This window comes from Schistocerca serialis, chromosome 2 (genome assembly GCF_023864345.2).
Source record: "Schistocerca serialis cubense isolate TAMUIC-IGC-003099 chromosome 2, iqSchSeri2.2, whole genome shotgun sequence".
Lineage (NCBI taxonomy): Eukaryota > Metazoa > Arthropoda > Insecta > Orthoptera > Acrididae > Schistocerca > Schistocerca serialis.
This window is the reverse complement of record NC_064639.1, coordinates 276,429,506-276,451,613: the sequence shown is the minus strand read 5'-3', so window position 1 is coordinate 276,451,613 and position 22,108 is coordinate 276,429,506. Positions and strand designations below refer to the sequence as shown.

At 44.2% G+C, this 22,108-nt stretch overlaps 1 protein-coding gene across 1 annotated transcript in view; it reads left to right on the top strand.

Moving 5' to 3' along the window:
* The window catches only part of LOC126455904 (uncharacterized), a 290,245-nt gene that overhangs the window by 123,080 nt on the left and 145,057 nt on the right, over positions 1-22,108 (top strand). Inside the window, exon 3 of the mRNA XM_050091661.1 lies at positions 5,404-5,483. Coding sequence (XP_049947618.1) covers positions 5,404-5,483 — 80 coding nt within the window. The remainder of the gene's footprint in view (positions 1-5,403; positions 5,484-22,108) is intronic.

The window sequence follows — 22,108 nt, the reverse complement described above, 5'->3', positions numbered from 1 at the left end:
CATGGGATGTCAATGATCTCCTACAGATACCAGCTGGAAGTCAGCAGCTGTTGGCGTATTTCCCGAGTACTGTGACAGGAGTACAGTGCATCAAGCAACTCAGAAAGCCATAGGTAGAAGTCTCGCAATCTGCTATCACTGACTGCGAGGTGAGCAGGTCACAGCATCAGCGTCTGGTAGGCCAGACAGGTAACAGTCTCGGAGACGGAGGTCATCTTGGCGATGATGATGATGATGATGATGATGATGATAATGATAATCATCTTGTGGTTGAAGCTCTTTTTCCCATGTTTGCTTCAACAATACATATGCTTTTGGAATGAATTACAGACAATCAAACAAATAGCTGTAGAGAATGGATATGACACAAACACTACAGATGAACGGAACCACAAAATTAAAACAAAATTAAAAAGGACACCCAACACACAAAAACAAAAGCCTACTCATCAACTTACAAACACACAGAACATACATATGAGCACACATGAACAAGAGGCACCCACAACAACAAACAAATGGTTCACTCTCACCTACAACAACAAAGCAGTCCACAGAATACGCAACATACTCAAAAAACAAGGGCTAAAAATAGCCTACAGGACAGACAACTCAACACAGATAAAGCTATGGACAATCAACACAAGCACAGACAAACACAATACATCTGGTATTTACCAACTAACGTGTCAGGACTGTAAATCAGGTTATATAGGACAGAGAAGCAGAAACTTTAATACCAGATACACAGAACACAGAGGAGCATTAAAAAGTAACAGCTGTCATTCCACATTTGCTGAACACCTTACGGGCAAGACACACAACCCAACAAACATCAATACTGATTTGAAAATTCTCAAATGCAGCAACAGCCCCCCACAAAAACTAATAATTGAAGAAAATTATCAGATAGAAAAAGCCATAGTGGAAGGAAAACAAGTGATAATTGAATACACAGCTCTCTGCAATGGAGCTCTGTTCTCTGCCCTCAAAGAATTGTTAGACGAGAGCAACCTATTGAGCTCTCACCCCCACCCCACCCCCACCCCCACCCCACACACACAAAAAAATCCTCAAACCTACTGTCACACACGCTCTTTCTCTCTCTCTCTCTCTCTCCCTTTTCACACACACATACACAAAAGTAATAATAATAATAAGGATGATGAAAAATCCACAAATCTACTCTCTCTCTCTCTCCTTGACACAAACACACACACAGACACAGAATGCACAGATACTTCTGAAAGATTCAGAACAACTGCCAGGAACACCTTCAACTGTTCTCCCGTCAGCCATCTTGTTTTTACACTTTCAATTTTTCAACTGTCCGCCATGTTTGTTTTTACAGCTGGTAAACAGTGAAACAATGACAGTGACAGCTCAATATATAGTGTTTGACAATGATGAAAATGTGGAAAAAGAAAATGTAAGTGAAACTTCGCTTAGATAATTTGTCTACTTTAAGGTGTAAGTAGTTGCCGATGACAAACTGTGAAACAAAACAGTCACTATAGAAACATAATATATCAGGAAAACCACACCATGTGGTAAAAAGGTATGAATTCATAATTTTATGTGTTTTTTTCAAATACCTGTAATTACTATTCAAAAACAAATATTTACATGTACACAAACAGTAAAGAACATTCTTTATCTTTAACAACCATAAAAATGAAAACTCAGTGAAGATGCTGCAACTGCAGTGACACATGTTTGGGTTAAAAAAACAAAATTGCGTTTTGCTAAGGGTGGACCCTACCCAAAAACATACGTATTGATCATGATGATGTTTACGGCTTATGGGCACGCAGCGGCGCAGCACTGGTTCAATCTCGAGGATGGTGAAATGCAACGCAATGACTGAACCCAAAGACTCCGAAGCCTGAGTATTTATTACTACTGTATCACGCAGCAACGTTATATCGGGCCGGCAATGACTGAATGTGGCCTCCTTTTCTGGGATCATCGCCGGTCTTCACCACTCTCTGTTTCGCAAGAATAGTTCTTAGGGCTTCCGTTTGCTACTTTCCCGCCATATCAGCAGGCTGACATGTGTTCTTGTGAAACTTTACTCTCTCTTACGGAATCGAGCTGAGCTGTTACAATGACATGTGGCTTCTGCTCGCTTAGGTTATGTTGCAGAGTTTACTATGCAGGGATTTTGCTCGTGCAAGGTTAGCTAATCTCGTCCGGATTTTTCTTTCCCGAAATGTTTGCTTTGTGCCTGTTCGTCGTTTTGATTGCGACTTGGGCCATTTGTCTGGTTTGCCCTGTCTTGGTGCTGGCTGGAGAGGACTTCGAGCAAATTTTACCTTTGTTTATAGTACGTTTCTGCTGCTTAAGAGTATTATCAGAAATCTAATGACTAAACTGTCAATGGCAGTAACACGTATTAGCATATACTACACTGTACAGTCACTGGCGTGCTGGCAAAATTTACAAATTACACTCATATTCAGAAAAAAATAGAACACCTTGAACGATTACAGGCAGGACGTTCATGTTCTCAGGGCATGTACATTTTTTATTTCATTCATGGCTTTACTCTTAGATTTTGCAAAACTTGGCAAACATCGCTTAGTCACCTCTAGCACTGAACCATAGTTAGGAAATTGGCGCCAGGCTCCGAACTCCAGCGAGAAAGTTTTCTAATATTGGATTATCATGCTGCGAACTTCTATTTCGTTCTAGTTTTTTCACGAGTAATAAGATGTTCAGAAGAGTAAAAAAAACGATTCAGATATATAGCTGATGTGGTCTGCATTTCAGCGTGGTATTAGAAACTTGAAATACTTGTATATCCACATTTCGTCACAAAAAAAGTAAAGCATCCACAAGGGGAGGAACAAACGAAATGACACTTTACTGGTTGGAAGATACGTGATGTTAACTAATCGACTACAAAATCGAGTCACATTTAGACGGAACTTATATGCCCACGTTTCGTGATGACGTTATATCCAGTCTGGCCTGGATACAGGCACTGATGCGTGAGGGAAGGCAGACCGTTGAATCTTCTCCCGAGGCTAGCTAGCCCACAACACTTGTAACTGCCCCTTGATATACTGGATACTTGCGCTGGTACGGAATTCATGTTCTGGCAGGTCCCACAAAAGATCTGTCGGGTACATATCTAATGGCCTTGCTGGCCCCAGGAGTCGCTAACATCACTCCGACAGTTCATAGAGAAACCCGTCATGAGTGGACGAGCATATACCTGTTGAAAAATGGCACCACAAACATTGTATGAGAGGTAACACATGAGGACACGGGATGACTATCCCGTACCGTTATCATATCAGAGTTTCATCATCCCCCAATCAGCCATTACCTAAAGTCATAAAGTCATAAGCGGTGCCCTCCCTCGCCGCCCCCCCCCCCCCCCCACTCCATAAAGCCAGGAATAACACCGCTGTGCTTCACCAAACTACTGGAAGGAAGGGGCCTCTTCCCATGTCGCCGCCATACTCACCGCAGGTTACCGCAGAACCGCGGTTCATCACTGAGCGCTGTGCGACGTAATTAAACGGCAGTCAGTTCTTCACAATGATGTCATCACTCCAAACTAAGCCTAAATGTTGTAGTGTTTACGGTAGCCAACGCATGGGCTGGTACTTCCTCACTCCGGCTGTTGTTTGTCTCTGACAAATAGTATGGGAGAACATAGGACGTTACTGGGACTCCATTACTTATTCTCGGCTGGCAGGCACCGATGTGAAATCGTTACAATGTGCTTGGTGCACAACACGGCGATCCCCCCCACAGATGTGACGTATCAACACCTGGACGACTAATATAACTACCCTTACGTTTCCATATAGCGCAACATCAGATCACTGTCACATCAGAATGATCCGCAAATTTCGATATTTCACAGTCCGAGCAGCTGACGAAATGGAGACTCACCGTGAGGCCCTTTCAAACTCTCACACGAGAACTCAGCATCTCCGTATCCTTCACAGTGGTGATTCAAACATCTGAAGGCCTTCAAGCCCCTTATAAGACTACCAGGCCTGAAACAACACTAAAATACCAACAACACTAAAGCATTCTGGTGACCGTTCGACCTGTCACAGAGAATTGTAGCTCTGATCATTTAACTACCCGCCAATAGTACGAAGTTGCAACGACATCCAATGATGTCTTCTCTGTGTTTCACTACCTTTTCCAGGTAGCGAATATCACAGTATCACCGCAGGAAATTCACCATAGCACCTGTTCTGAAGAAAAGTAATACAAATACAAGGAACTTGTAAATCAATTACCTCTAATTGCATTTCCAAATCACAGCATCTGTTGCAACTGGAAATGGCGCTGTAATGAGTTCATTTTATTTGAAACACAAGTTCTGATAGTCTCTTCAGACTCTGGCGAGGTTTCGCAATTATTTCTTGGCAAACAGCGAAAAATTCATGAATGTGATTGCGGCGACAAAAACATTCGAAATGTTTTTGCCATAAATAAAATACAACTACACTGCACTTAGCGTAGCCGAGCGTATAATAAGAGTATGATTACGTGTTTGTGTTGTAATGTCCCCTTAGAAAAATTAATTAATTACTGTGCTGATAAACCTCTTACATTATTTGATTTTCAAACAGCTGAGCAGAACTGAACGCACTCAGACATTTCGCTCTTTACCTATTCTGATCAGCACTAAACTGACACACAATATTTTTAGCGCAACGCAGTCTGACTTTCAAAAATCCCTACAAAAGAATGGCCCTTACTAACATTAACCTATACCTTTCACAAATCACTTACCTCACCAAAAATCTTCGTTACTCGAACTACTGCAATACAGCGAGCGCCACTACTGCCAGCTAAATAAAAGACTCAAACTACTGAAGGCACTAACTACTGATAGGCATAGTTAACAAATGAAAGATTTTGATAGAGAACAAACAATGTATTTACCTTACTAGTGTTCAAAAGTCATAATATATATAGCAGTTCATGACATCCAGTCTTACAAATTTCAGAACTCCGCCATTTCTCTCCCCACATCCACCACTGCTGGCGGCTCACCCCCAACTGCGCAACGCTACGCGATGTTAACATCCACCTGCCCAACACTACAATGGCAGACAACAATGCAAAGTAGCCACAGACTGCACACAGCACAGCCAGTGATTTTCATACAGAGCGCTACGTGGCGTTACCAATAAGAAAACCTAAACAGCCTCCTTACAGTGTTTGTGTTTGTGTGTGTGTGTGTGTGTGTGTGTGTGTGTGTGTGTGTGTGTGTGCACGTGTGTATGTATGCGTGCGCGCGCGCGTATGTATCTATTCTATTTTACTGGGAACAGATTACTATTTTAAAATCATTTCAATTTCACTTTTTAATCTGTTACTATCTCTTTTCTTCTTCTTTTTTTTCAATGTTTTGTAACTGTTTAGGAACCATACCTGTACGAGTGCGGCCGATGCACGTTCCACGACAATGATAGTGGCAGTGGAGAAGATAAAGAGAGCGATAAGTAAGTAACCATTTTATTGGCTGTGATCTAGCAACCGTACGCTATTCAATAACAGGGAGTTTACACAGCGACGTCGCTTGCACAAAATTTTGTCAATTAACCACAGTTTCGTCTGCACTAGGGCAATCTTGATCAGAGTAAAAAGCTACATGGAAAACATATTTGACGAGAGCACTTTTGCTCAGACGTTTTAAACCATGGTGTGGTTACATGTTTTCCATGTAACTTTTTATTCTGATGAAGATTGTCTTAGTGCAGTTGAAACCGCGGCCAACTGAAAAAAAAATTGTGCAACCAAATTCGCTGTTTATACGTTCTGTAATTTAATAGAAAAATTTTTCCCTCCTTATTACATAAAAATGTTAATGTAGAATAAAGCATAAAATGCTATGTAATAATGGGTGAAGCCTTTTCCTAACAGACTTATGTTCACATGGGACACTAATTAGCTAAGTTATCATAATTAAATTCAAAACACTCATCAAAAATGAAAAAGAGCCACAGTCCTAAAATAATAATTTGTCCTTGTACCCACATTGGGAAAAGATTTGTCACATGCAAGAGAAATCATGCTCGTAACATGTAACACCGTCTCGAGCATTGATAACGGCCTTATTTCGACGAAGGACGGAGTTCACCAGTATCTGTCCTATCCCATATCCAGATGAAAACGTTATTAGATCCCAAAGAGCTACCAGACTGCGTTGGTGTCAAGTGCTGCGTTTCATCCACTGTTCAGAATTGCAACAGATCTTTTCTTCTGGAATAAGGTCAGACGATTCAGCTGGACAGTAGAGAAGCATTAGTGTGCCTGAGTGTTCATACGACTAGAAAAGTGTGTGTTAAGCCTTGTAATGACGGCTGTTTCCATCTTAGAGGAATGTCAACAGCATACTCATAATGGTAATGTTCACTGAGATGACAAAAGTCATGGGATACTGTGTGCTGGGGCAGCATTTCGTCCGCGAGCTGGCTTCTTGTCTTTTGTCCCATAAATGTTCCATGGGATGCATGTCGAGCGATCTGCATGGCCATATCATTCGCTCAAATTGTGCTCAATATTCTTCGAACCAATCGCGAACGAGTGTGGCCAGCTAACATGGCTCATTGTCATCCATAAAAATTCTATCTTTGTCTTGGAACATGACGTCCATGAATCTACATCTACATCTACATCTATACTCCGCGAGCCACCTTACGGTGTGTGGCGGAGGGTACTTATTGTACCACTATCTGATCCCCCCTTCCCTGTTCCATTCACGAATTGTGCGTGGGAAGAACGACTGCTTGTAAGTCTCCGTATTTGCTCTAATTTCTCGGATCTTTTCGTTGTGATCATTACGCGAGATATATGTGGGCGGTAGTAATATGTTGCCCATCTCTTCCCGGAATGTGCTCTCTCGTAATTTCGATAATAATCCTCTCCGTATTGCGTAACGCCTTTCTTGAAGTGTCCGCCACTGGAGCTTGTTCAGCATCTCCGTAACGCTCTCGCGCTGACTAAATGTCCCCATGACGAATCGCGCTGCTTTTCGCTGGATCATGTCTATCTCTTCTATTAATCCAACCTGGTAAGGGTCCCATACTGATGAGCAATACTCAAGAATCGGACGAACAAGCGTTTTGCAAGCTACTTCTTTCGTCGATGAGTCACCTTTTCTTAGAATTCTTCCTATGAATCTCAACCTGGCGCCTGCTTTTCCCACTATTTGTTTTATGTGATCATTCCACTTCAGATCGCTCCGGATAGTAACTCATAAGTATTTTACGGTCGTTACCGCTTCCAATGATTTACCACCTATGGCATAATCGTACTGGAATGGATTTCTGCCCCTATGTATGCGCATTATATTACATTTATCTACGTTTAGGGAAAGCTGCCAGCTGTCGCACCATGCATTAATCCTCTGCAGGTCCTCCTGGAGTACGTACGAGTCTTCTGATGTTGCTACTTTCTTGTAGACAACCGTGTCATCTGCAAATAGCCTCACGGAGCTACCGATGTTGTCAACTAAGTCATTTATGTATATTGTAAACAATAAAGGTCCTATCACGCTTCCCTGCGGTACTCCCGAAATTACCTCTACATCTGCAGATTTTGAACCGTTAAGAATGACATGTTGTGTTCTTTCTTCTAGGAAATCCTGAATCCAATCACAAACCTGGTCCGATATTCCGTAAGCTCGTATTTTTTTCACTAAACGTAAGTGCGGAACCGTATCAAATGCCTTCCTGAAGTCCAGGAATACGGCATCAATCTGCTCGCCAGTGTCTACGGCACTGTGAATTTCTTGGGCAAATAGGGCGAGCTGAGTTTCACATGATCTCTGTTTGCGGAATCCATGTTGGTTATGATGAAGGAGATTTGTATTATCTAAGAACGTCATAATACGAGAACACAAAACATGTTCCATTATTCTACAACAGATTGACGTAAGCGAAATAGGCCTATAATTATTCGCATCTGATTTAAGACCCTTCTTGAAAATGGGAACGACCTGCGCTTTCTTCCAGTCGCTAGGTACTTTACGTTCTTCCAGCGATCTACGATAAATTGCTGATAGAAAGGGGACAAGTTCTTTAGCATAATCACTGTAGAATCTTAAGGGCATCTCGTCTGGTCCGGATGCTTTTCCGCTACTAAGTGATAGCAGTTGTTTTTCAATTCCGATATCGTTTATTTCAATATTTTCCATTTTGGCGTCCGTGCGACGGCTGAAGTCAGGGACCGTGTTACGATTTTCCGCAGTGAAACAGTTTCAGAACACTGAATTCAGTATTTCTGCCTTTCTTCGGTCGTCCTCTGTTTCGGTGCCATCGTGGTCAACGAGTGACTGAATAGGGGATTTAGATCCGCTTACCGATTTTACATATGACCAAAACTTTTTAGGGTTCTTGTTTAGATTGTTTGCCAATGTTTTATGTTCGAATTCGTTGAATGCTTCTCTCATTGCTCTCTTTACGCTCTTTTTCGCTTTGTTCAGCTTTTCCTTATCAGCTATGATTCGACTACTCTTAAACCTATGATGAAGCTTTCTTTGTTTCCGTAGTACCTTTCGTACATGATTGTTATACCACGGTGGATCTTTCCCCTCGCTTTGGACCTTACTCGGTACGAACTTATCTAAGGCGTACTGGACGATGTTTCTGAATTTTTTCCATTTTTGTTCCACATCCTCTTCCTCAGAAATGAACGTTTGATTGTGGTCACCCAGATATTCTGCGATTTGTGCCCTATCACTCTTGTTAAGCAAATATATTTTCCTTCCTTTCTTGGCATTTCTTATTACACTTGTAGTCATTGATGCAACCACTGACTTATGATCACTGATACCCTCTTCTACATTCACGGAGTCGAAAAGTTCCGGTCTATTTGTTGCTATGAGGTCTAAAACGTTAGCTTCACGAGTTGGTTCTCTAACTATCTGCTCGAAGTAATTCTCGGACAAGGCAGTCAGGATAATGTCACAAGAGTCTCTGTCCCTGGCTCCAGTTCTGATTGTGTGACTATCCCATTCTATACCTGGTAGATTGAAGTCTCCCCCTATTACAATAGTATGATCACGAAACTTCTTCACGACGATCTGCAGGTTCTCTCTGAGGCGCTCAACTACTACGGTTGCTGATGCAGGTGGTCTATAGAAGCATCCGACTATCATATCTGACCCACCTTTGATACTTAACTTAACCCAGATTATTTCACATTCGCATTCGCTAATAACTTCACTGGATATTATTGAATTCTTTACTGCTATAAATACTCCTCCACCATTGGCGTTTATCCTATCCTTGCGGTATATATTCCATTCTGTGTCTAGGATTTCGTTACTGTTCACTTCCGGTTTTAACCAACTTTCCGTTCCTAATACTATATGCGCACTATTTCCTTCAATAAGAGATACTAATTCAGGAACCTTGCCCTGGATACTCCTGCAGTTTACCAATATTACGTTAACTTTTCCTGTTTTTGGTCTCTGAGGACGGACGTTCTTTATCAACGATGATAATGTCCTCTCTGGTAAGCCGTCAGGTATTTTATCGTTAACCTAAAAAACCCCCGTGTGCACGCCACACGTACTCTGCTACCCTAGTAGCTGCTTCCGGTGTGTAGTGCACGCCTGACCTGTCTAGGGGGGCCCTACAGTTCTCCACCCAATAACGGAGGTCGATGAATTTGCAACCATTATAGTCGCAGAGTCGTCTGAGCCTCTGGTTTAGACCCTCCACACGGCTCCAAACCAGAGGACCGCGATCGACTCTGGGCACTATGCTGCAGATATTAAGCTCAGCTTGCACTCCGCGTGCGATGCTGGTTGTCTTCACCAAATCAGCCAGCCGCCGGAAGGAACCAAGGATGGCCTCAGAACCCAAGCGGCAGGCGTCATTCGTTCCGACATGTGCTACTATCTGCAGCCGGTCACACCCAGTGCGTTCAATAGCTGCCGGAAGGGCCTCCTCCACATTACGGACGAGACCCCCCGGCAAGCACACCGAGTGCACACTGTCATTCTTCCCCGACCTACCCGCTATTTTCCTGAGGGGCTCCATAACCCGCCCAACGTTGGAGCTCCCTATAACTAATAGGCCCGCCCTCTGTGACTGTCGGGACCTTGCCGGAGAATCGGCCACTGGCCCAACAGGCGAGGCATCCTGTGGTGGCTCGGAAACGATGTCATCACCACTAGGAAGCACCCCGTACCTGTTGGAAAGGGGTAAGGCAGCTGCGACGCGCCCAGATCCCACCTTCGCCTTTCGGCCAGGCACGCGCGAGCCCACCACTGTCCGCCATTCACCCTGGAGTGATGGCTGACCGGTAAGATGCTCACTGCCGGAAGACGCAGCGACATCAGGGGTTCCATGTGATTCCAAGGCCACCGAAGTAGGCATAGGTCTCACCACAGTTGCCCCAACGCCTCTACGAGCCGACGCCTGCGCCTCGAGCTCGATGAGCCTAACAGACAAAGCCTCCACCTGCCCCCGAAGAGTGGCCAATTCTCCTTGCGTCCGCTCACAACAACCACAGTCCCTACACATGACTATGTTTACCCTACTCTATACGGTGACAAATTCCCAAGATAATCTTCTGATGAGCTACTCTGATAATCAAGAAACACTCACTGAAATACGAGACGCGAAAACTACGCTAGGTTTTCCCAGAAAAACTATTTAAAAGCTAAGCGCAGCAAATAAGTACAAAAACGCTTTATACAAACAGCTGCAAATGGTCTCCAGATAGCCGAACATAACGATTTCCAGTCAACGATAGGTTCAGTTCGACCACACGATCCATTCCACTCCATGTAAACAAAGCCCACACCATAATGGGACCACCACCAGATAGCAGACTGCCTTGTTGACAACCATGGGCCTTGGCTTCGTGGGGTCTACGCCACACTGGAACCGTACTATCAGCTTTAACCAACTGAAATCTAGTTATATTTGGCCCAGCCGATATGGTCACTTGCTTAGGAGAGGCGCTGCAGGCGATGCCGTGCTGTCAACAAAGACACTCGCGTCGGTCGTCTGCTGCCATACCCATTAGCGCCAAATTTCGCACTAAGGATATTTTCGTCGTTCGTTCCACATTTGTTTCTGGGATTATTTCAAGCTGCGTTGATTGTGTGTTTTCACTGACGAATCTATGCAAATGCCGCTGCTCTCGGTCGTTAAGTGAAGCCTTCTCAGGCTTTAGTCCAAGAGGGGCTGTGAAAGCTCGTAGTAAGCTGATTGTATCGGGAGTTTTGAATTACTTTGGAGCTCCAAGTACCATGGTACGCGTGTAGCAAATATACAGTTTCTTTTTAAGTTTAATTGTATAGACCAAACACCCTGAAGTCTGAATGCCAGGCTTTGTTGATTTTAAAAACAAACTGTCCACTGCTATTTTAAAATCCTTGAAATCACGGTGGGTGAATATATAAAAAACAAATGGATATGGACATGCTTGGGCCTTCAGGAGCCTTTCATCCCAGGTTTCGGGAAGTTCGGCGATGATAATTATCCTGCGTTGCCCAGAAATAAATGAAAATCCATGGTCCTTTGGTAGATTGCTATGACCACGAACGGGAAATAATACGTAACCCTTTTTTACAAAAATTTTAAGAATGTGCACTATACAGAAGAGGACGTAAACCATTATTTTATTTTTGTTTTCCCCAGGACAGCTGTCACAACCAGCTCCTCGGTTAACTCTGAGTGTGAGATGCCGTTTATGAAATGCAGCAGAATCCCATTGGACTCTTCTTCCCCTCAGTTTCCAAATATCTGTGTATTTCCACATTTACTGTTTTCAAAGATATAATTCCACAACTGTCAGATGTAGTATACAACACTCATTGGTAGATATGAGGAGGAGATGAATTTTCTATATAAGCAAGTAAGATGCAGTTAACTTTTCCCTATTTGGCTTTCAGAACGAACTTTATCTTTCCATCAAAGAATGCCTGCACCGCTCTGAGGTGAACGGCTTTATGTACCTCAAAACGTTTTCTCTCCGTATCTTCTTATCTGCGTTTATTTCTTGCTAAAGCGAATCCCCCATTCGAATCTGCGGGAGGCGACTGCCAAGGGGGAGGTTACCATGAGAAAAAGATTGAATAATCCACGAAATGAAATGAAATGTCGTGTGACGAGGGCCTCCCGTCGGGTAGACCGCTCGCCTGGTGCAAGTCTTTCGATCTGACGCCACTTCGGCGATTTTCGTGTCGATGGGGATGAAATGATGATGATTAGGACAACACAACACCCAGTCCCTGAGCGGAGAAAATCTCCGACCCAGCCAGGAATCAAACCCGGGCCCTTTGGATTGACAGTCTGTCGCGCTGACCACTCAGCTACCGGGGGCGAACATCCACGACATGATAACATTCCACGAGTCGGAGCGTGGAATGTCAAAAGCTTGAACGTGGTAGGGAAACTAGAAAATCGGAAAAGGGAAGTGCAAAGACTCAATCTAGATATAGTAGAGGTCAGTGAAGTGAAGTGGAAAGAAGACAAGGACTTCTGGTCAGATGAGTACAGGGTAATATCAACAGCAACAGAGAATGGTATAACGGGAGTAGGATTCGTTATGACTAGGAAGGTAGGGCAGATAGTTTGTTACTGTGAACAGTTCAGTAATAGGGTTAGTCTTATTAGAGTCGACAGCAAACCAACACCGACAACAATAGTTGGTATACATGCCGACATCGCAAGCTGAAGATGAAGAGATAAAGAAGGTGTATGAGGATATTGAGATGGTAATACAGTATGTAAAGGGATATGAAAATCTAATAGTCATGAGGGACTGAAATGCAGCTGTAGGGGAAGGAGTAGAAGAAAAGATTACAGGAGAATATGGGCTTAGGGTAAGGAATGAGAGAGGAGAAAGATTAATTGAGTTCTGTAATAAATTTCAGCTAGCAATAGCGAATGCTCTGTTCAGGAATCACAAGAGGAGGAGGTATACTTGGAAAAGGCCGGATGATACGGGAAGATTTCGGTTAGATTACGACATGGCCAGACAGATTGCGAAACGAGATACTGGATTGCAAGGCGTACCCAGGAGCAGATATAGACTCAGATCACAACATAGTAGTGATGAAGAGTAGGCTGAAGTTTAAGACATTCGTCAAGAAGAATTAATACGCAAAGAAGAGGGATACGGAAGTACTAAGGAATGACGAGATACGCTTGAAGTTCTCTAACGCTATAGAGACAGCAATAAGGAATAGCTCAGTAGGCGGTACAGTTGAAGAGGAGTGGACATCGCTAAAAAGGGCGATAACAGAAGTTGGGAAGGAAAACACAGGTACAAAAAAGGTAACAGCGAAGAGACCATCGGTAACAGAAGAAATATTTAAATTGATCGATGAAAGGAAGAAGTACAGACATGTTCCCAGAGACTCAGGAATACCGAAATGCAAGTCGCTGAGGAATTAAATAAATAGGAAGTGCAGGGAAGCTAAGACAAAATGACTGCATGAAAAATTTGAAGAAATCGAAAAAGAAATGATTGTCGGTAGGACAGACTCAGCATACAGGAAAGTCGGAACATCCCTCTGTGACGTTAAAAGCAAGGATGAGAACGTTAAGAGTGCAACGGGAATTCCACTGTTAAATGCAGACGAGAGACCGGATAGGTGGAAAGAATACATTGAAAGTCTCTATGAAGGGTAAGATTTGTCTGATGTGATAGAAGAAGAAACAGTCGATTTAGAAGAGATAGAGGATCCGGTATTAGAATTTAAGAGAGCTTTGGAGGACTTAAGATCAAATAACGCAGGAGGGATAAATAACATTCCATCAGAATTTCTAAAATCGTTGGGGGAAGTGGCAACAAAACGACTATTCACGTTGGTGTGTAGAATGTATGAGTCTGGTGACATACCATCGGACTTTCGGAAAACAACATCTGCACAATTCCGAAGACGGCAAGAGCTGACAAGTGCGAGAATTATCGCACAATCAGCTTAACAGCTCATGCATCCAAGTTGCTTAAAAGAATAATATACAGAAGAACGGAAAAGAAAACTGAGGATGCGCTAAATGACGATCAGTTTGGCTTTAGGAAGTAAAGGCACGAGAGAGGCAATTCTGACGTTGCAGTTAGTAATGGAAGCAAGGCTAAAGAAAAATTAAGACACGTTCATAGCATATGCATACCTGCAAAAAGCTTTCGACAATGTAAAATGGTGCAAGATGTTCGAAATTCTAAAAAAAATATGGGTAAGCTATAGGGAGACACGGGTCATATACAATATGTACAACAGCCAAGAGGAAATAATAAGAGTGGACGACCAAGAACGAAGTGCTCGTTTTAAAAAGGGTGTAAGACAAAGATGTAGTCTTTCGCGCCTGCTGTCCAATATGTACAGCGAGGAAGCAATGATGGAAATAAAAGAAAGGTTCAGGAGTGGCAATAAAATTCAAGGTGAAAGGATATCAATGATACGATTCTCTGATGACATTGCTATCCTGAATGAGAATGAAGAAGGATTACATGATCTGCTGAATGGAATGAACAGTCTAATGGATACAAGGTATTGGATTGGGAGTAAGTCGTAGAAAGACGAAGGTAATGAGAAGTAGTAAAAATGAGAACAGCGAGGAACTTAATATAAGAATCGACGGTCATGAAGTAGATGAAGTTAAGGAATTCTTCTACGTAGGCAGTAAAATAACGAGTGACAGACAGAGCAAGGAGGACATCAAAAGCAGACTAGCAATGGCAAAAAGGGCATTCCTGGCCAGGAGAAGTCTAGAAATATCAAACATCGGCCTTAATTTGAGGAAGGAATTTCTGAGAATGTATTTCTGGAGTACAGCATTATATGGTAGTGAAACACGAACTGTGGGAAAATCGGAACGAAGAGAATCGAAGCATTTGAGATGTGGTGCTACACACGAATGTTGAAAGTTATGTGGACTGATAAGGTAAGGAGTGAGGAGGTTCTGTGAAGAATCGGAGAGGAAAGGAATATGTTGAAAACACATGGGGCAGGATGACATGACATCTGGTCAAGATATGTTAAGATATTGGTACTAGAGGGAGCTGTACAAGGCAAAAACTGTAGAGGAAGACAAAGATTGGAATACATCTAGCAAATAATAGTGGGCGTAGGTTGCAAGTGCTACTCTGAAAAAAAAAAAAATGTTCAAATGTGTGTGATATCTTATGGGACATAACTGCTAAGGTCATCAGTCCCTAAGCTACTACTACTTAAACTAAATTATCCTAAGGACAAACACACCCACGCATGCCCGAGGGAGGACTCGAACCTCCGCCGCGTTCAGCCGCACAGTTCATGACTGCAGCGCCTAAGACCGCTCGGCTAATCCCGCGCGGCTGCTACTGCTACTCTGAGATGAAGAGGTTAGACAAGAGAGTAATTCGTGGTGGACCGCATCAAACCAGTCATAAGACTGATGAACTCCCCCCACCACCACCACCCCCTCCCCGAAAAAAAAAAAAAGAATCGCATTCTTTGCAAGTGTGTCAGATGGAGGATATCCGAAATGGTTGTTGATAGTTTCGGAAATATGCAAAGGTTGAAGGGCACATGTCTCCGATAGGCGTTAAGGAAATCCTTGAGAATGAGGTATTCATGAGGTATTCTCGCTAATAGCGGCTGTTGGCATCATACGTGAGTGAGTAACTTGAATTTCGGAGCAGAGAAGGACGTGTTAAGGGCCTCAATAACCTTTAAAAGTTGTTGTAGTGCTTGGCGTGGCAGGTTGTAATGTTTAGGACGACGGTCTGCTGGAGAATTCACACAGTGAATTAAGTTATTTTGCGATCTTGTCAATATATCCCGACAAACACCACGCAAACTTATAAAAACAGTTCCACAAACAGCAACATCTTCTCCTATTACATGCTCGCTATGGGTGAAAGTCGCGGTCCGAGGTGTCATACCGTTTCCATCCCTGTTCTTGGTCAAAGTTAGCGATAACATGCGTGCCTATCAAACCACTGAGATTAGTATCTTGGGCGTCTTCGGACATCATTTTGTTAAAGACTGCAACGATCTTGCGCTGGGCTTCTTCCCCTACTTTCTCAAAACAGCGGAGCCTAAAACACCTAGGCAAAAAACACATAGAAAACAACTTATTATCTTTTTTCAAAAAAAATGGTTCAAATGGCTCTGAGCGCTATGGGACTTAACATCTGAGGTCATCAGTCCCCTAGAACTTAGAACTACTTAAAACTAACGAACCTAAGGACCTCACACACATCCATTCCCGAGGCAGGATTAGAACCTGCGACCGTAGCGGTTGCGCATTTCCATACTGATGCGCCTAGAACCGCTCGGCCACGCCGGCCGGCTTATCTTTTAAAGATAAAGTGTTTAGGGATCACATTTTCCCTAGATGGGACAGGTATACAACAATCCCAGAAATAACAGGAGGTAGCAATAACCATGATGATAATTAAGGTGGCCATTCGTACGGGTATTACCGGTACAGTACCGGTTCTTTGATCACTGTCCGGTTTAGTTGTGAAATAAAACCAATACGCTTGTGAAATGAAAAAGTAGTAGGAACCATTAAAGCATCAAATATACATTTTGTTTCGCAAACTTACTTTTATAATACACTCCTGGAAATGGAAAAAAGAACACATTGACACCGGTGTGTCAGACCCACCATACTTGCTCCGGACACTGCAAGAGGGCTGTACAAGCAATGATCACACGCACGGCACAGCGGACACACCAGGAACCGCGGTGTTGGCCGTCGAATGGCGCTAGCTGCGCAGCATTTGTGCACCGCCGCCGTCAGTGTCAGCCAGTTTGCCGTGGCATACGGAGCTCCATCGCAGTCTTTAACACTGGTAGCATGCCGCGACAGCGTGGACGTGAACCGTATGTGCAGTTGACGGACTTTGAGCGAGGGCATATAGTGGGCATGCGGGAGGCCGGGTGGACGTACCCCCGAATTGCTCAACACGTGGGGCGTGAGGTCTCCACAGTACATCGATGTTGTCGCCAGTGGTCGGCGGAAGGTGCACGTGCCCGTCGACCTGGGACCGGACCGCAGCGACGCACGGATGCACGCCAAGACCGTAGGATCCTACGCAGTGCCGTAGGGGACCGCACCGCCACTTCCCAGCAAATTAGGGACACTGTTGCTCCTGGGGTATCGGCGAGGACCATTCGCAACCGTCTCCATGAAGCTGGGCTACGGTCCCGCACACCGTTAGGCCGTCTTCCGCTCACGCCCCAACGTCGTGCAGCCCGCCTCCAGTGGTGTCGCGACAGGCGTGAATGGAGGGACGAATGGAGACGTGTCGTCTTCAGCGATGAGAGTCGCTTCTGCCTTGGTGCCAATGATGGTCGTATGCGTGTTTGGCGCCGTGCAGGTGAGCGCCACAATCAGGACTGCATACGACCGAGGCATACAGGGCCAACACCCGGCATCATGGTGTGGGGAGCGATCTCCTACACTGGCCGTACACCACTGGTGATGGTCGAGGGGACACTGAACAGTGCATTGTACATCCAAACCGTCATCGAACGCATCGTTCTACCATTCCTAGACCGGCAAGGGAACTTGCTGTTCCAACAGGACAATGCACGTCCGCATGTATCCCGTGCCACCCAACGTGCTCTAGAAGGTGTAAGTCATGTACCCTGGCCAGCAAGATCTCCGGATCTGTCCCCCATTGAGCATGCTTGGGACTGGATGAAGCGTCGTCTCACGCGGTCTGCACGTCCAGCACGAACGCTGGTCCAACTGAGGCGCCAGGTGGAAATGGCATGGCAAGCCGTTCCACAGGACTACATCCAGCATCTCTACGATCGTCTCCATGTGAGAATAGCAGCCTGCATTGCAGCGAAAGGTGGATATACACTGTACTAGTGCCGACATTGTGCATGCTCTGTTGCCTGTGTCTATGTGCCTGTGGTTCTGTCAGTGTGATCATGTGATGTATCTGACCCCAGGAATGTGTCAATAAAGTTGCCCCTTCCTGGGACAATGAATTCACGGTGTTCTTATTTCAATTTCCAGGAGTGTATAAATAAAAGAAGTACATTTTGTGGCGTTCTTTCTCTTAAATATAGAAGAATGGTAAAGACAAATAGAAATAAAACTGACGTCTGAGGTATTTCAAATGTAGTAGCTTTAGATTTTTAGAAATGGTCACCTTATGATAATATGTGCGATTCCAAACAGTAAATACGTGATACTACAAGCCTGCAGTCCTCTCCAGTCATTCGAATTTCCCGGCTTGATGAATGTGTTCTCGACCACGCACTTTGGCATCACGAACTTGATCATCCTTTTTCCTCTTCCTTGTTCTTTTCACGTCCACTCTGGATCATTTGTGTGCACATTAACGTAAAAACTTGAGGAGTATAACCTAGAAGAACGAGAACGGTTGTAAACAAAGTGTAGCGATCCAGTGGTTTCTCTGGAGTTGAGCTGAGCATCAACAACTAGTGGTTTTCTTGCCAGTAATAGTCCAGACATGTAGGGATTTTGCAGAGTCTCCATATGTTTCTAGGCTTATGCACTACAACTTAACTTGATTTGACAGAAGCAATTGTGCAACCACGAGCACAATGCGTGATGGCGCCTCTAAACCTCATTTTTCGATTTTTTTGACTAGTGGGGTTTTGCTACCAACCCTTAACACACACACATTATTTTAACGGAAGACATTGCAATATCTTCATAACTACATATCGGATATAAAAAAGTTCTCACTCCAATTCGTTTGTCTCGGAGTGATACCACATTCGAGCTGCCACCCCACCCCATGCGTGGGTGTTGGAGTGTCCTTAAAATCTTCAATGGGGACCGCCCTTTTATATTGCAGATTACGATTCTACGGCAAAATCTACAAAAGTATTGCCTTAGGCATTTTTCTTCGTTTCGACACATATGACTCTGTAATCGGAGGAATAGAAATGGGTACACCATTTACGACATGCTGGTCAACGATCCTTGAATATCCAATGACACGTTGGAACCCATCTCCATGCTACGAGGGTAGGACAGGCAAGTATTTAATAACTTCTAATTGGGAACCCCAATCGCGACGTTGTATTCCTCCGACATATCGAACAGGGGACTACTCTGTTATAACAGGCAGTACTCTGTGACTGCAGCACTCGTATCGTGCAGACGTAGAACAGGTAGCGCTTTAAACATTACAGTACTTGCGCAGTGTATATTCTATGCGCTCCTACCTATGACTTGGAGAACAGATGTGCAAGTGGACGATGAATGTTACAGCCACAGAAGAGAACATTGAAATGATTCTGATTTACAGTGAATGTAGGAGAAATGTTGAGGCTGCTGTCGTCTCGTTTGCCGAGCGTTTTCTTGTTCCTTCTTTTACACAACTGTGAACGCCTTTACGTCTGATGGCAGCGTACGGACAGGCAAAAGGAAACGAAGCAAACGTGATACAGGAGAAGCTAATAAAATAGTTCTACTAGCGGCAGTGCACCACTACACATGGATAAGCACCCGTAAATTACACCGCGATTCCTTTACTTCCGTAGGTAGTATTGACACAATACTGCATCGTCATAATTATCATCCAGATGTGCCACTGCATCAAAAAGTTCTTGGCGCCGATTTCCATAACCGGGTAGTGTTTTGTGAATTGGCACGTCTTTACGGAGGTACTATTTTCCGATGAGTCTACTTCCACAAATCCTCATGGTCGTATCGTGCTTTGCTGGGGTGTAGACAATCCCCAATGGTTACGGCAAGTTGACCATCAACTACCTTGGTCGATTAACGTATGGTTTCTCATCACGGGGAACAAACTCATTGATCGCATTTTATCGAAGGCACTTTGAATGGATGCAAGTATCGAATGTTTTTGGAACGGGAACTACCGGTACTACTGCAGGAAGTTGCCCTGGGCGTTCGGCAACATATGTGGTTTCAGCGTGCCGGTTTCCCAGCGCATTAGGCAACTGAAACACGGGAGGTGTTAGACCGTGTTTACACTGGTCGGTGTATCGGTACAGGTGACCCTATTAACTGGCCCGCTAGGTAACCGGATTTTACGTCGCTGGATTTTTTTCTGTGGAGATATTAAAAGAAAAGGTGTACCAGTAAGTGCCAACAGGCCGTGAAGACATGGTCGACCGCATCAGAAACGCCTGTGCTGACATTTCCACAGATATACTTCTGTCCTGTGTAAGGTCATTTGAAGCTGGCAGTAGTACGTTTGAATATTTCTCAATTGGAAAAGTAGAGTAGCATTCGCCTCGAGAAACGGCCACAGCGTCTCGTCGTGTAGTCCCCCGTTCGATGTTTCGGAGGAATACAATGTTGCGGTTGGGGTTTCCAATTAGAAATTATGAAATACTGGCCTGTCATACCCTCTCAGCATGGTGGTGGGATTCTGCATGCTATTGAATATTCAAGGGGCATTGAGTAGCACGTCGTAAATCACGATTGAGTATCCGTTTTTATTCCTCCGATTACAGTGCCGTCTGGGACGAAACGAAGAAAATGCTTTTGAGAAAATGTATGCAAATTTTACCCTACAAACGTAATCTGCAATAAAAAACGGGGGTTGCCATTGAAGATTTCAAAATTGCCGCCCGCCATCCAGGCACAGGGTGGGGTTGAGGGGGTGTCTAGTGTGGTATCACTGGATGTCGCCTTCGGAGAAAAAGAAATGGGAATTATAACTCTTTTTTCATCCGATGGATAGTTTTCGAGATATTTCAATGTGTGGAGTTAAAATGAACACCCTGCATGTGTGTGAGTATACTCATGTGACAAAAATCGGGTTCGATTCCCGGCGGGGTCAGGGATTTTCTCTGCCTCGTGACGACTGGGTGTTGTGTTATGTCCTTAGGTTATTTCGGTTTAAGTAGTTCTAAGTTCTAGGGGACTGATGACCATAGATGTTAAGTCCCATAGTGCTCAGAGCCATTTGACAAAAATCATGGAATATCTCCTAATATCGTGTCGGACCTCCTTCTTCCCAGTGTATTACGGCAACTCTACTTGGCATGGACTCATCGAGTCACTGCAGCTCCCCTACAGAAATACTGAGCCCTACTGCCTCTAAAGCCGTTCATAAGTGCGAAAGTGTAGCTGGTAAGGATGTTGTGCACGACCTGAACTCTCTATCATGTCCCATAAATTTTTCGACGGGATTCATGTCGGGCGACCTAGGTGGCTAAATCATTCGCTCTAAATGTCCAGAATGTTCTTCAAACCAGTCCCAAGCAATTGTTGTCCAGTGGCATGACACTATTGTTTGGCACCATGAAGGCTATGAAGGTCTGCAAATAGTCTCCCAGTAGCCGATCGTAACCATTTCCAGTCAATGATCGGCCAGTTGGACCAGAAGATCCATTCCATGTTAACACAGCCTGCGTCATTATGGAGCCACCACCAGCTTGCGCAGTACAACTTGGCTCCTTGGCTTCGTGGGGCTTGCGCCACACTCTAACTCCACCATCAGCTCTTACCAGCTGAAATCGGGACTCATCTAACCAGACCACGGTTTTGATTTCACAGTCTAGGATAGTCTAAGATCCAACCGATACTGTCATGAACCCAGGAGAGTCGCTGCAGTCGATGTCATGCTGTTAGAAAAGGCATTCGGGTCGCTCATCTACTACCGTATCCCATTAACGCCAAATTTCGCCGCACTGTTGAAGCGAATATGTTCGTGCTACATTCAACATTGATTTATGCGGTTATATCACGCAGTGTTGCTTGTCTCTTAGCACTTACAACTCTACGAAAACGCCCTTCTCTCGGTCATTAAGTGTAGGCCGTCAGCCACTGAGTTGTCCTGAAATTTGGTTTATCGGCACACCCTTGACACTGTAGATCTCGGAATACTGAATTCCCTACCGAATTCTGAAATGGAGTGACCCATGTGTCTAGCTACAACTATCATTTCTCGTTCAGAGTCTGTTAATTCCCGTCGTGAAGTCATAATCACCCCGGAAACCTTTTCACATGGATCACCTGAGTACTCAGTGACAGCTCCATCAGTGCAGTCCCCTTTTATACCTTGTGCACGCGACACTACCGCCATATGCATGTGTGTATATTGCTATCCCATGACTTTGAAGTCATCGTATATGAGAGGAACAGATCGTCTAATTTTTTTTTTTTTTTTTGTATGTCCATCCTTGTGATTGGAGGTA